Below are 14880 nucleotides of genomic sequence, written 5' to 3'. Positions count from 1 at the left end.
ACCCCAATCTGGAGTGTCCTCATCACTAACCCAAAAGCCATTGGATGCACTTGTTGTAGTACAAACACATTCAAGCCTACCCTGAAAGAAATGAGGTCTATGGAGTGGCATCCACAAAAGTAGCACTGTCATCAGTTGGCTCACTGTCCAAGATCTCGCCTTAGGGAAAGTCTCACCGTTGGGCGTTGATGATGTCAAGTGCACTATGTGTTGCATTGTTAAAAGATGAGTATCTTTATGGATTCCTCTACACATATTTTTGTGGACGGACAACTCGATTGGCGTAGACTCTATGATCCTTTGGGCTGTTATCACTCCTAACAGGTTTGTTGTAGCTGTATGTGCTTGCCTGAGATTGTCAGATGTCACCACATTGTCTCTGCTTTCTTTCTTTTTGAGGAAGTAATATGTCTGCATGCATAGACTGGCAGAATTGGCAGGTGCAGCAGTTGATATTCAGTAAAAGGTTACTATTAGAATTATTGTTTCCACCTACCATAACTGAGCTCAATAATGTCTTCTTGAGATCTAAGAAAGATACTCATTGCTTCATCCATGAACAAAAATAGGAAAGGGGCTAGAGGGCAACCCTAAAGGGGTGATCTAGATATCTAAAATCTCTCCCTTGTCCCCTCTAATAGCACCTGGGTATGGGTTGATCTGTACAAAGAAGAGAGCCCTCTAATTTATGCATCTGAAGATCCAAAGCGTAGAAGGGTACCTTCTAAGAAATTCCAATCTACTTTGTCATTTTCTTGAAATCCAAGAGTAAAAAGGATAATGTCTAGCCACTCTGCATAGCCCAATTTGAAGTCTCCCAAAATGAGAAAATATTGTTGAAGATGCTTCTAGAAGAATGGGCTCCAAAAGAAAAACTAACAACTTTGGCCAAAATCTTATAAAAGGTGGCCAAAAGAGTGATTTCCCTCCATTGAGAAACCAAATTTCTGTAACCCCCCTTGAATAAGATGAACGAGACCCTTTGTAAGTGAATCAAGTACGGTACCAACGTCCCAAATGCCTTGTAGGCCCGAGGTGACATGGTCTCCAATCGTGTCCCAAAAAGTAATAAAAAAGAAGGGTGTTAACCCATCTCAGCCTAGAAACTTGCCCTTGTCAAGGGTGAGAAGTGCAGTCGTGAATTCCAGCTGCCATATGTCGGGCACCATCTCCGGCAGCTGTGGCAAGATCTGCTAAAAGGGAGGCATAAAAATCAATCGCTATACGCAACACGACATTAGGATCATTCTGCAAAACCCTATCAGAGTCAATAAGCTGAGATATACTTTCTCTACCATGTCTCGGGCCAAGAGTAGAGAAAAAGTGTTTTGGACTCTTCCTCTTGTCTAAGTCCAAAATGACTTCCGTGCATGAAAGGCATACTCCGCGATGTGATCTAACAAAATCTGCTGATGAGCTCTTGCTGCAACAAGGCGCTCCTAAATCCAAGCATCTGTAGGCCGTTTTTGCTCTTTCCTCTATAGGGCTGCCAACTGCTGGTGAAGGTCGACCTCCTATCTGAGAATATCATGTCTCCTGGTAATAGTGGTAGATTAATAGAAACCACTAATATGAGCGAGGGTTGCTATCACGTGTGAAGGAGAAGGCACTCTAGCCTGCATATGAGAAACCCAGATTTGTAATACTACCTCTGTGAGGTCCTCCTCTACACGGGAAGCATACGGAATCTAATGTGAGGCTCAGAGAACATATAAACTCCCAAAAATGATCCGAGATGGAAATTCTTGATGAAATTCACATCGAGCCACCTCTCTCCGATGCCCAATCATTGACATAAAAAACTGTCAATCCATGCGTAGATGGACACTTGATGTCCAAGTATCTCTCCTACTTAACTAAAAAAGAAAGGCATCCCAAGCTGCCCTCTCAAGTAAGTGAATGCCACCTTCTATTCCTTCTTCTTGTCTGAAGGCAACTCCCCCATATTGATGTCACCTCCATTAATCCATGGGTCTACAATTGGGGCACAAGAGAGAAGTTCCTTCTAGTAAGGGACATGATTCTCTCGGGCGTAAAGATTGAGAAGACCAACCTTCTATCCTACAATCATCAATATGATCCTCCATTGTGACTTGGAGGGTGTAATGATACCATGTCCAATTGTAAGGGGAAGAGAACCTAAAGCTGAAATGAATATACCTTTCTTAGTGCCCCAAGCAGGAGACCAATGGTATGACTAGTAAGCAGTTTACCTAACTTTGCACAATCTTTAGCATCCAATTTGTGTTCCACGAATGAAGAGAATATCAATAGGGCCACCGGTGACACCTAGGATGAAGCTGATTATGAGTCAGTTGCCTTTAGTGGCAATGAGGCGCCCATCACCGAGGCTCTGAATAATCCGGCTAATAATCCTCATCGGCTAGAGGAAACCCTTACCCAGCCTAGTGGCCGAAACACCTCCCTCCTGTATAGAATATCTCTTGGAGTAGTGAAGAGGAGGTACATCCACGGGGGAAAGTATCCCCACACATGTGGAAGAAGACACTATATTGATGACCAAACCAAGAACCACGTCACTAAAGGTGGAGGGCACTAGCTTTATCTCACGAAAATCAGCCAAAGGAGAGAGAGTTTCTCTAAACTAAGTACCGCGCCGGTGTCCGTAAAATCCCTATCTACGAGGCTGGAGCCACATCCTTTCCATGATCAATGCATGGCATTTGTAGAACTGAGATGGAAGGGGGTTTGCTCAAACAGGAGGTGGGACCCATGGATGCGTGCAAAAAGGGTAGTGGAGATCTCAAACTCCATATCCTTTTGCATATCCTTTTGCAGCTGTAGCAACTCATCCTTTGAAAATATACACATTCTTGTGGTCAGTGGAAATGATCGAGGATTGGCTGAATGGGAATTCATTCATCAATCAAAGATGGAAGGCTGACTAAAACACTTGGAAGATCCATCCATCATTAGGAGAGGAAACGAGAGGGAAGAGGTTGAAGAGAGAGGGAGGGGCTGAGAAAGAGGGCTGAGAGGGAGCTGAGAAGAGATAAGAGGGCAGGGCTGGGGCTGAGGAGAAGCTGTGGGGAGCTAGGAACAGTTGCAGGGGAGAGAGGAGGGCTAAGTGGAGAGGAACAGCTGCAGGGACAGCTATCAAAGGGGGCTGGGAGGTGAGGAGCAGCTGCGGGAAGCTAAGAAAAGATACGGGGGGAGAGAAGAAGTAGGGGGAGAGAGAGAGAGAAAGAAAGAAAGTTTATTAAAGTCTTCGGAAGACCGATGGGTCTATGAGACTATGAAAAACCTGATACAATGAGCTGTGGTAATGGAGCTACTAAACGAGCATCCACACCAATGCAAAATGCAAAATGGTAGTACTAATTCCTAAGTACAACATAGTCATATCTCGACTATATATATCAATCTCAGCATCATCGTCGACATCATCATCATCATCATCATCATCATCAGCAGACATCAGGATGGATGAGACTATGGAAGTGGAGGCATGAGGTCAGCAATAGAGCGCTGTCGCCTCCTCAAGGGTGCAGTCCTGGTACGTCTCGTGGTCGTAGCTCTGCGTCTAACCAGGGCCACTGTGACCCCCGTCGGTCGGGGGCTTCAATCTAGTAGCTAGCTAGGAACGGAATGGAAATGTGGAAAGCATAATGAAAAGCAAAATGGAAAGAAGAATGAAAGAACAAGTGCTAGGCAATGATAGTCAAAATACTCACATGTAGATAGCTTGATGTTGACTAATATCAAAAGACTCAAGACAAATACAACACTATATAGTGTGACACTAGAGTCTAGAAAGCCATAGTGTATATGGGATAACTCCCAATATGACACGTGGCATGTCTAGGACTCACTAGACTATAAAACACCCCCTAGACACCTAGTACACTCATTTTTGACTCACTTTGGCTTCATATTCCTCTAACACCCCCCCATGAAGGCAAGGTGAGAGACTACTGGAATGGGACCAAGAACAGAACATGACAATGATGGTCATCAGAACTGTGCCTAGAACTAGACATGGTTCCCACACAATCTCAGAGGCAAGTGAGCATAGCTTAGAGGCTAGTGAGCATAACATAGAAATCTCATCTAGCATGGCTCAGAGGCTCATCATGCATGGATGCATGACCAACTCAGAGGTCTAGGAGACCAAGCACCAACATCCTGGAACTCTCAAGCCAGGCCTGATAAACAAATAGACCTATCAAAGCCAATACATATGGCTCCCATAGTACATCCCCCCTTGGCTTCATAATAGGACATGTTAAGAAGCCACAGACCAAAAAAATAGGAAAACCAATACATGTTTTTAGGAGGACTATCCAAGGCAGAGGACCTTTAGACTCAATGAAAACCAAACACTCAATACATATCATGGGACTCTACCCAGGGCAGAGGACCCCAAAATACCTCAAGCGTGTAGTAATAAATAAAAATATCTCTTTGTGAAAGAGATGTCCTCCAAGTAGCTAATGCACATGTGTGCACATCTCTACGAGTCGATGATGATGTCAATGGAGCGCTAGGTAGGAATGTCCCAAAAATGTGTCGGTGAAGTCCATGGGTAGCTACATGGAGCAATTACATGATGACTCTCAAAATGCAGGAAGGAGAGTCACCAATGTCGAAGTAGAAGCCTCAGGTACCACGACCAATCGGAAAGTCAGTCAATGTGAAGTACCTCAGGCACCGATCGAATAAGCAATGTTGAAGAAGTCACTTCTTGATATAGAGTGGTTTACATCAAGCTCGATGTAATAAACTAATAAGAGAGATCACTGTAGTGGAGTGTGTCGGAGTAGTATCGAAGAACTCACATTTAGCTCGGGAAGTCTTCACCAAAGTTTGGAGTAGTCACATGAAGGAGTCACCGCAATGTAATGTCAAGAGCTCACATCAAGTGACGGGCAGAGAAGATAGAGGCAGCATGGACAGCAGCTCTAAGAGAGTGACGGGCATAATGCAAGCATGAACTTGCGGACAGCAGCTCCAAGAGAATGTCGGGAAGAAGGAGCAAATGGCGGGATGGAGCAGAGGTCAACGATGAAGAGGATGGACAGCTCCACGTTGAGCTGGTTGCATCATGCTTGGGCTGTCAAATCATTGGCCCCATCGACTCTTGAAGCTTTCTTGGAAACCAAAGAAAAAGAAGGTGAGCTTCAGAACAAAATTCGCATGCAGAAACAAATTTCATCACTTCTTGCAAGGGCTGTAACTTTTCACAGAAAACTCGGATTGCAAAACGAAATTTGTAGTCCTCAAAGTCCTCTACAACTTTGCTGAAGACACAAAGGCGTGATTTTGCTTCTAGCTCCGGATAGAAGCGTCACATCATCTGCAGGTCATAGAAAGATGTAGCTGAAGGAAGGAGAAGAGAGGTGGCAGATCATGGCGTGGAGAAGAGAGCTCAAGGAAGGAGAGAAGAGGGTAGCCTTCCAAGGAGGAGGAGTTAGAGTAGCTTCATTGGCCTCCCTCACCTCAACCTCTTGGAAGGGAAAGGGAAAGAGAGAGCAGGGCTAGGAACATGGTTCTGATACCATATGAAGGGATCTAGTAGCTAGCTAGGAACGGAATGGAAATGTGCAAAGCATAATAAAGCAAAATGGAAAGAAAAATAAAAGAACAAGTGCTGGGCAATGATAACCAAAATACTCACATGTAGATAGCTTGATGTTGACTGATATCAAAAGACTCAAGACAAATACAACACTATATAGTGTAACACTAGACTCTAGACAGCAATAGTGTATATGGGATAACTCCCAATATGACACGTGGCATGTCTAGGACTCACTAGACTATGAAACACCCCCTAGACACCTAGTACACTCACTTTGGCTTCATATTCCAACAGAGGGGATGTCCCCAAGTATGATCTGTGAGTCAACCCTCTGTTTGAGCTGTCGGGTCACAAGCTCCGGGTCACAGTCATGTCGAGGTCTTGCCTCGTGGGAGTCTATGTGATCTAGCTGAAAGAACTCTGTGATAGAGCTCTGAGAGGTATCAGTCGAGGAAGAGGTCTGCTCTTGTCTTCGTGCTCGAAGTATCCTATCGCGGTGTCTGAGCACCTCATGAATGAAACCAACCAAACATCGCTGGTCTGGGTAGGAGAGGAAACGGACCAAAACCCCATAACTATCTCTGAAGAGGCAGTAGAAATGCCCTCGGATCTCATAGTAAACAGGACACCTGAAGATGAAATGCTCCTCTGTCTCAACCTCCTGCATGTCACACAGTGTGCATATGCACCTCTCCTTGGGTAACCGCTCTGCTTTGCTGCTCTCGATATGAAGTCTGTGTGAAGAGACCCAGAACTGCCCAAGAGAGATCCTTAGCAAGTGGGCTGGGTGAATCTGTGTGTATCGTGGTGGATCAATGAAACCCTCCACTATGATATGTAAGAAGTGATCTCTGTAGAAGCCTAGCTTCACTGGAAGATCACTCGGGCCCAACCAAGTTCGAAATGTGTGTAGCTGCAGTAGATCCTCACGGATAACTTGGTTGACCTCGTGTGATAGGAGGGGAGAGAAAGGAGCATCCATGCTGTACTAGAAAGGAGGTAGTTTGTCCATGTGGAGCCCTAGTCGTGCGAACCATCTCTCTGTGCGTGCATACCAGCACCTCTGGTCCCCCCTTGCTGCAAGTGCCATAGAAGAGGACAGTGCTAGCCATGGTATCCTGCTACGTCCGGATGTGACTCCGCCTGAATGATTTGGTAAGGGATGGATGGCTTACCACGGATCATCCGTGATAACATGAGAACCTGTAGCTGCTTCACCCTGGCCCACTCTGTATCCAACAAGTCTGGCCCCCACCATGGACTACCATACATCGCTACTGGGCGGACCAAGGAGTCAAAAAGCAACCCTTTGGTCTGTGGATCCTGAAAGTGAGAGCGGAAGCACTGCCTCTCTAGTCTAGCCAATGAAGCATATCCTCTGCTCAGGCGTGCATGCATCGCGGGTCTCATAGTGAAGATGGGTCCGGAAAAGACGACTCCAAGATAAGTGTATGATGAAACTACCTCAACAGGAGACCCATCAAATGCGAAATGCGCATCGCGCATGACGGCTCGAGATGTATTGAAGATCATAACCTTGGTTTTACCGAAACCTTCAAATCATGAGACTCGCAAAAGGACTGTAGTGCGTCAAGGTGTCTCTGGAGCCCCTTTGCTGAGGAAGACAAGATAGCCACATCATTTGCGTAAAGTAATATCCGAATCAGCGTGCCCGCGAGAGAGCAACGTACCCCACCTTGTGCCTGCATCACTGTCTCGAGCTCGTCGATGTAGAGGCCAAACAAGGTAGGTGATAATGGGTACCCTTGTTTGATCCCGATAGTGCTCATGATCTCGTCTGTCCATCCAGATCCTGTCCGGACTCTGCTTGAAACTCGCTCATAAAGTGCCATGACAACCCAAATGATCTCTTGGTCGTAACCGAAATCCTGTAGGCGTCGTATGAGGTAGGCTCTCGGAATGGTGTCAAAAGCCTTGTGGAAATCCACAAAGCAACAGTAAACCCTCTGCTTACGTGCCCTCGCCTCCTCGATTATACATCTGAGCGTGAGAATATGGTCCATGGTCCCATGATCCCACCTAAAACCGGCCTGTTCCACGCTCTGAGTCCTCGATACTCCGCAAATCTGCTGACCTCAGAATCAAGTACTGATGCATAAATCTTAGACATGACATGCCCAATCATAATGGTCCTGTAGCTCTCCGGGTTCATGGGATCCCCTGCCTTGTGGATGGGTGAGATAGTGTTGATGGTCCAGGTGTGTGGAAACCCCAAGCAAACAGCTTCATTAAATAGCTTGGCTAAGATCGAGGCTAGGAGGTTAATCCCATATGCAATAAACTCAGTGCATAGTCCCTCATGATCCTTCGCTCGGCCATTATGAAGTTTCATTACGGCATCCTTTACCCCCCCCCTAGTGAAGAGGGTGCAGGATGGGGGACGTGGCATATGTGATAGGTTAGGGATTAGCTGATTTGGGATATCATAATTCGTGCGTGCATAATCAGACCACACCTGAGTGTCAGTGAGTGGTGGGGGGGACCGTCCCTCTTGAAATCTCCGCCAGAAGTCCTTAGAGTTGTTACTGAACTGAATGTTCAGTAGCTCCTCCTCGTTCCGGCGCACGAAGTCAAGTTTCTTCCTGCATACCAGACGACGGTACTCACGTAGCGTCTCTCGTTCGCTCGGAAGGCTGTTTTTTGTTTCGAATCTGAGCTGAGACGTAAAGCCTTACACTCATCATCGTACCAGCTATTACAAGGTATGGTCCCAGGTGGTGGTGGGCGGGTGGAGTGGATGGTGTGAAGAGAAGCCTCGTGTAGTGAGCAAGTGACTAGGGCAGCACGGTCCTCTAATAGGGGTGTAAAGTAAATGTATGCGAGAAGTATGTACAGACGGCCAGAGTAAGTAGGTGAGTGATCGCGATGAAAGCGTATATCATGGTAGGTGGAGTAAGAACTCAACGGGGTAGAAAGTGCTGTGCGGCGGGGGGTAGAAATGCTAAAGAAAAGGTAGGTATGATCAGCCCTTGGAGGGAGAGGTGCTACGGTAAAGTCAGTAATGCGAGATGTGAAGGCAGGGGATCCCATGATGTAGTCCACAACACTGAAGCCTCCCCCATGTGGAAAGCAAGTGAAGCCACCTGATGCGGGCCATCTGTCAAGACCATTATAGATAATGAGATCATGCATCTTGTCGAGGTCTAATAGGGCCTGCCCATAAGATGTGAGTGCAGCCGAAACTCGTAGCATACCTGTCTCCTCAAGGTCAATGTCTGGTAGTAGAGTGGAATCATCCTTGAAGTCGAGGAGTGGTGCCTGATGAGCGCCTATCCTCGTGTTGAAGTCCCCAACTAGGAGAACTTCCCCGCGGCTAGAGAAGTCAACAATGGACTGATAAAGAGCAACAAATGGGGATGTCTCATTCTCCTCTCAAATATCTCTGGCAAAGCGGAAGGTCTCGGGGAGGAAGTAGCAAACTGCAATAAACAGATCTTGGCTATCCATGTGTTAAATCCGGATCCAGAGAAACCTGGAGTGTGGATCTCTCTGTTGGATTGAGATGGCCCCCAAAAGTGTGGATCTATAAAGGACTGCGACTCCTCCTGACCCTCAAACCCCTCTTGTATCCCTGGTCTAATCTCTGTAGGTAGACTCCCATGTAGTACTGGTAGTGGGCGCTCTGGACTCTGATGTGTCTATGTGTAAAAGACAATGTCGTGACCTGTATAGGATTCCGAGAAGTTCCCTGGTTAAGGTACCATTGCAGTTCAGATGGTACAGGATAGGGTCTCGGATGTCAGGGTCTCATAGACCCCACCTCCCTATGCAGGAGGAGAGGTGGGTGCTCTACGGGGGCCTGTAAGGAGTCGTCCATCTCGTAATAGTGCCCACTTCCCCTCGCCTCCTTGCGGGCCTGATCTCGCTGCTGCAATAGAAAACGCCTCTCCTCAACGTGTAGTGGAGTGAGGTCCTCATCCATGGAGATCGTTGGCTGGTCTCGTAAGACTGACCTACGACGTAAAGCCGAAAGTCGTGCCTGGGCGTCATGGAACCGTATGATAAGGGGCTGCTCTCGGTTGGGGTCCCTCCCAACCCGCCATGCTCTCTCAATCTTGTGCTCAGTCGCCCCTAGGTTAGTGGTCACGAAGGCCTGCGCATCTGCCATCGGTGTAGCCTCAGTGCAGGGAATCCCACGTACTCTGATGTTGAGAGCCTTGCTGGCTCTCTACTGCTGCTCCAGGAGGGTAGCCGAAATGGTTACCCTTGTAGGTTCCCGTTTGGCTACGTCGACCCATTTGGATGTCTCCTCGATGGCAGATTGCATGCTCGCAATCTGTGCCTCCACAACTGGGGTGCTCCCTGGGACTCTATGTATAGCAGTGACCTCTTGTCGGAGCTGTGAGATCTCCTGTCTGAGCCCTTGAATAAGATCAGCTTGGACTCGGATAGCCTGAGACTGCTCCTGTATGGGACATGCCTGCTCCTGTGCAAAGTGTGACAGCTCCCTCTCGCGCTCTCGAGAGGAACAGCTGCACGGGGTGGACAGCTGTGGGAAGGGGCTGGGAGGTGAGGAGTGGATGTGGGAGGGGGCTGGGAGGTGAGAGCAGCTGCAGGGCCTGAAGAACAGCTGGGGGGAGGAGGAGGCTAGAAACAGCTGCAGGGGTGAGGGAGGCAGCCGTGGGATAGGAGCATGACGGGGAGGGAGCTGCAGCTCCATTTTTGAAACATGGTTGTTTTGATTATCATGTATCTGGAGGTTGAATTGGTTTTTGCATGGTCTCCTGCATTATTTTGATTTTGCTTTCAAATTGTATTTTCTGTCAGTATCTTTGCCTTTCTAGTGCTTTAGTTTTCCTTGAAGATGTCTCTACCAGAAGAAATCCATGTAATATTCTCCTTTTGTTTGTCAAATATAGATGCCACGTTCTATAGAGGAGACCTCTGGGGGCTTAATGCTCTTGAGTCAGCCCACCAATTGGATGTTGCAAACTGACCAATCGTTTCCTCTTGACTATCAAATGCATGATATCACACTCCCTTCTCTAGTGTGACTTATGGCAGGCCATTGTTTGTGTAGGATGCATGTAGAGTTGAAAGTCTGGCTTACAAGTTTTGTTGACCTTCATCTTGGTAAACGGCTGTTGTGTGATGTAACTGTGTTTCACATCTCATTGGTACCTGGTAACCTAGACGTTGTGACTAGCTAAAAATGTGAGTGTCTTGACCTCAAGATCACAACTAGGTTGTGTGCGGCATGACCCACATGGCCACTGGGTTTCGTGACTTCGTTCATGGCCGTGACTAACTGCAATTCTCTTTGAAGCCAGCAGCAAACAAAGCGCCCACCTGTGAGATAAAACCACTCTCAAAATAGCAAGCAACCAATCAGCGAACTAGTGACCAACCAATTAGTTGACACAGCATGGAACCTGTAAATCAGTGCACCAGGAAGACAGCAAACAAATTTTTCAAATTGAATCATCGTGCGAGAAGGGAAGGAGGGTGGAGAGGGCCAGGGGGAGTGGCAGAAAAGAATATGTGTTAGATGTTTATAATTGTGTTTATAAAATGTGTGTTGAATGTTTTGTGCTCTGTGGAAGAGAGGGAAGGTGGAGAGGGCCAGGGGGACTGGCAGAAAAGGAAGTGTGCAATCTGTTGGATGTTTACCATTTTGTTTATAAAACGTGTGTTGAATATGGTGCGCTCTGTGGAGATGTGATTCCTGCGAGTAGACAATAAGATTAACCTGCATGTCATCTGCACTGTGTCAGGTTTTGAATCTAGTCAACTTGACTGGAGTAGGGCTTTGCCTAAGGTCAGCTTCCAAGCTTTCACACTTCCATCGACGGATTGTAAAGGCTGCAGCTGCGATGCATGCAACAGGAACATTTGAAGCAGCTGATTCCGCTATCATTGGCACAGATGGAAAAGATACACTCCTTGAACGGTTTGATAAATTTTATCAGATTCAGGATGCTTGGTCCCGGCGTGCAGCTTTGGGTAAGTAGCATCATGACATTGAAAAGTTTCCTTTTTCCTCCGTGCTCTCATATTTCAAGTGATTTTTAATCTGAGTCTTCGAGATTTTTCTTCAGCTTTTATTTTTAAGAATCTCTAGGTTCTGACCATAGGTTTTATGCTTATACTTGCAGTGAACTTCCTCTCAAGCAGTTCTGTTGGCATTTCTGTATATGGCTTTGTTCTAGACAGATTTTTTGTGCATACAAGTGTTGGAGCCTTGTTGACGACAACTTGGTTTATTCTGGGGCGTTCTTTGAGTACCTAATGTACAAAATTGGCATCTTGTCATGAATTTTTCAGCTCCTCGACTAGGACACTCAAGTAATGTGAACCTCAAGTGATCGTCTTTCACTCCACCAATGCTTGCATGTAAATTGTGGAGGTAAATTTACTCATGCCAACTGCAGATTGAAGGCCTTGTCTAGTATGTTGGTTTGCACAGTGCAGATGCCAAGATGAATCTAGGTCTATGCGTTATTCTAAAGTGGACCATGGGTTTTTGGCTTGGAATTCAATCACGCGCAATTGTTAGGCCACAATAGAAGTTCTGCCTAGTGCTAGGCATATGCGTGAGAATTTTGTGACCAATTGTAAAATATCCATCTTTGAGTGGTAAAATATCCATCTTTGAGTGAGGTTAGGCATATCTAAAACAAAGGCGAGTTTAGGCCTGTGAGAAATTGAATGAAAGCATTTCTTGTGTGTATGTTTTCTGGTCATGTCTTTAACTAATGTCTTATTAATGTGCTTTGTAATTCTCTTTACAAAAAGTATGGTATATGGACTACAGTAGCATACATATACATAATACTTGCAATGAAGGTATGATGTACAATTCTTATTGAGGGTCTAGGGTATGATGGAATTATAGTTTAGAAATCTTAGATTATCTATCGAGGATGGATATAGAAGGACGTTTTGTAGAGACTAATAACACAACTGTATCGTTTAAACATAGGTCATATTAAATCTGATAACATAGTTGCACATATCATAACCTTGTTTTGTCAAATAGGCGGACATAGTTGATGCCATGTACTCAACAATGGCTCATATTTAATCCAATGATTTGTTTTGTATCATGATGGCCACTTCTTTTTTGCATAGCTTAATCTTTTTTTAGTGTAGGTTAATCTGTATACTCATGGCTCTATTCACCTCCTTTCCCATTTCAATTAATTAATCTATCTTGCTCCCCCCCCCCCCTTTTCCCCCCTTCAACCCTGTCCTCCGCTCCCTCTTCTCCTGTCCCTCCTCTCCGGCTTCCTCTCCCCTGTCCCTGCTCTCTTCCTTCCTCTCCACCCTCCCTTCTCCTGTCCTTCCCCCTCAGCCCTCCCCTCTCCATCCCCCTCTCTGCTAAGCCTTCCCCTCTCCCTCTCCCTCCCCCTCTCTCCCTCTCTCTGTCTCACTCCCCTCCCCCTTCCCCCTCATATACCCGGGCTGAGGGTGTTTACGAAGCTTCTCGAATCAAGGGGGCCCACCGATGCTTCTTGCAGCTTCATTAATCGACACGCCTCGCAGCTCGATTAATCCATCGCAGCTTGATTACCCCCACCCCCCTCCCCTGTGTCCCGAAACAATTTTAATTAATAGGCCCCAAAATCAATCTGGGGGTACCTATCCGTTGCTGCCTCCCCCCTACCCCCCCCGCCCCGAGATTTCCACCCCTCGCCCTCACCCTCTCCCCCTTTAATGAATGGTGAATGATTGACCACCAATTTCTGTTGAGGAGGGGGGACATACTAACATATAGCTATATATGTCATAATATTAAAGGCAAGTTTATGATTGACATAGATAATCATAGAGAGGAATAAAATAACCACTTACAAATATATTAGAGAAATCATTAAAAAATATGTATGTCAAATGACAAGGTTCTTGCTACATGTCCTAGGATCAATTTTCTAGTATGGTACTAATGCATGGTTTTGAAATCTTTTGTAGCCTACATTGATGTTGAATGGATGGAGTTACTTATGGACTAAGGAAAGTTCATACTAAATTAACTACGCCATTTACCTCAAGATGGCTAGATGGTTGTCCATCCCCAACTTTGGGGGGACCAAAAAGCTCGATGATCCCAACTATTCATTATGAAGGGACGGAGTCGCCTTATTGTCAAATGTGTTGTTAGAAGAGTGGAAAATCACTACGGGAACAACATTGTGACTTGTAGAAATTGAAAACATTGTCTAGGGATGACCATTGTAGCATATTAGGATGCAGTTTGGCATTGGGTACTATGGGATGTAGAGGCCTTGACCATCATCATCGAGACTATTGCGGTTTGCAGACACTATTCTTCCACACGTCCAGCTATTTGGGACATTAGTGGAGACGTGGAGGGTGATTAAGGAAATATTCAAGTAAACAATGAAACCCGCATTCGATATATACAACATGAAGATGGAGAGAGATTTGGTGTAGGACTACATCGTGAAGGTAAAAGTAGTCAACTAGCCTTTCCGTCGTAGAGCATGTAACTACAAACTCGAAATTGAACCTGAATCCTAGCATCTTATGAAAATTTTAAAGGAAAAAAGTAAATGAGGAAAAATGTGGACATGAGACACGACACAATGTCCATTAGGACCCGATCCTCCTTGCAAATGTCAGGGGTGGTGATTTATAATGGACTTGGTGATGTCCATATTATTTGTGAGTTCTAGGAGCTGAAGCCCAACAAATAGATGAATAAGATTATGCTCACAAGATCTCACAACCGATCTACATTGCAGTCTATACAATATTGTTACATGGACTACAATCATATGAATAAAGGTGTCGATTCCTTTTGATATGGCATCCAGCTTGACTTTCTTGCTCCCTTGCATCAAGAACATGCATTAAAAGAGGAATATTGTAAGAATTTAGATTGAAAACAAGCAATTTTGAATGGGCGAGCAATTGAAAATATTTGAATGATAATATATAATATATAATTATTATAACCACATTGTGTGGGTAGGGAGGCGACATGCTTCCTTCCCCAAAGAGTTATAATCCAAGGAAACGGGTCCTTGCTTGGGTGTCGAGAATATAACGTCGAATATAAGCACTGAGAATATAACGTCAATAATAAGTCCCGCGAATGGATAAGATACTCGCATATTACCTAGATGTCAATAGTCGTAATCGTATTTTTGCATATTGGCCACCGTAAAGCCCGCATCTCTCTAGCAGCTCCCATGTTACCCTATGCCCACAAATAGAAAACGAGCAAAGCACATAAGGGTACTAGAGTTCAAATTCGATATCCCCCACAAAAGAAATTCCTTCTACAATCATCTCTTTGTGGTCGAGATTATCGGAGAAATCTTTGCTCTTACAGTGGTGGTGACTTGCCTCGA

The 14880-nt window shown here is 45.6% G+C and overlaps 1 protein-coding gene across 1 annotated transcript in view; it reads left to right on the top strand.

Moving 5' to 3' along the window:
• The window catches only part of LOC147898413 (uncharacterized), a 37003-nt gene extending 24870 nt beyond the window's left edge, over positions 1-12133 (top strand). Inside the window, exons 6-7 of the mRNA XM_087379649.1 lie at positions 11278-11506; positions 11659-12133. Of these exons, the coding sequence (XP_087235775.1) occupies positions 11278-11506; positions 11659-11792 (363 nt within the window). The 3' untranslated portion in view covers positions 11793-12133. The remainder of the gene's footprint in view (positions 1-11277; positions 11507-11658) is intronic.
• Positions 12134-14880: the final 2747 nt, after the last annotated feature.

Source organism: Dipteris shenzhenensis, chromosome 9, assembly GCF_047967505.1.
Source record: "Dipteris shenzhenensis isolate YYH24624 ecotype China chromosome 9, Dip_SZ_1.0, whole genome shotgun sequence".
NCBI classification, from domain to species: Eukaryota; Viridiplantae; Streptophyta; class Polypodiopsida; order Gleicheniales; family Dipteridaceae; genus Dipteris; species Dipteris shenzhenensis.
The sequence above is the reverse complement of the archived record's forward strand: the minus strand, read 5'-3'. Positions and strand labels throughout refer to the sequence as shown.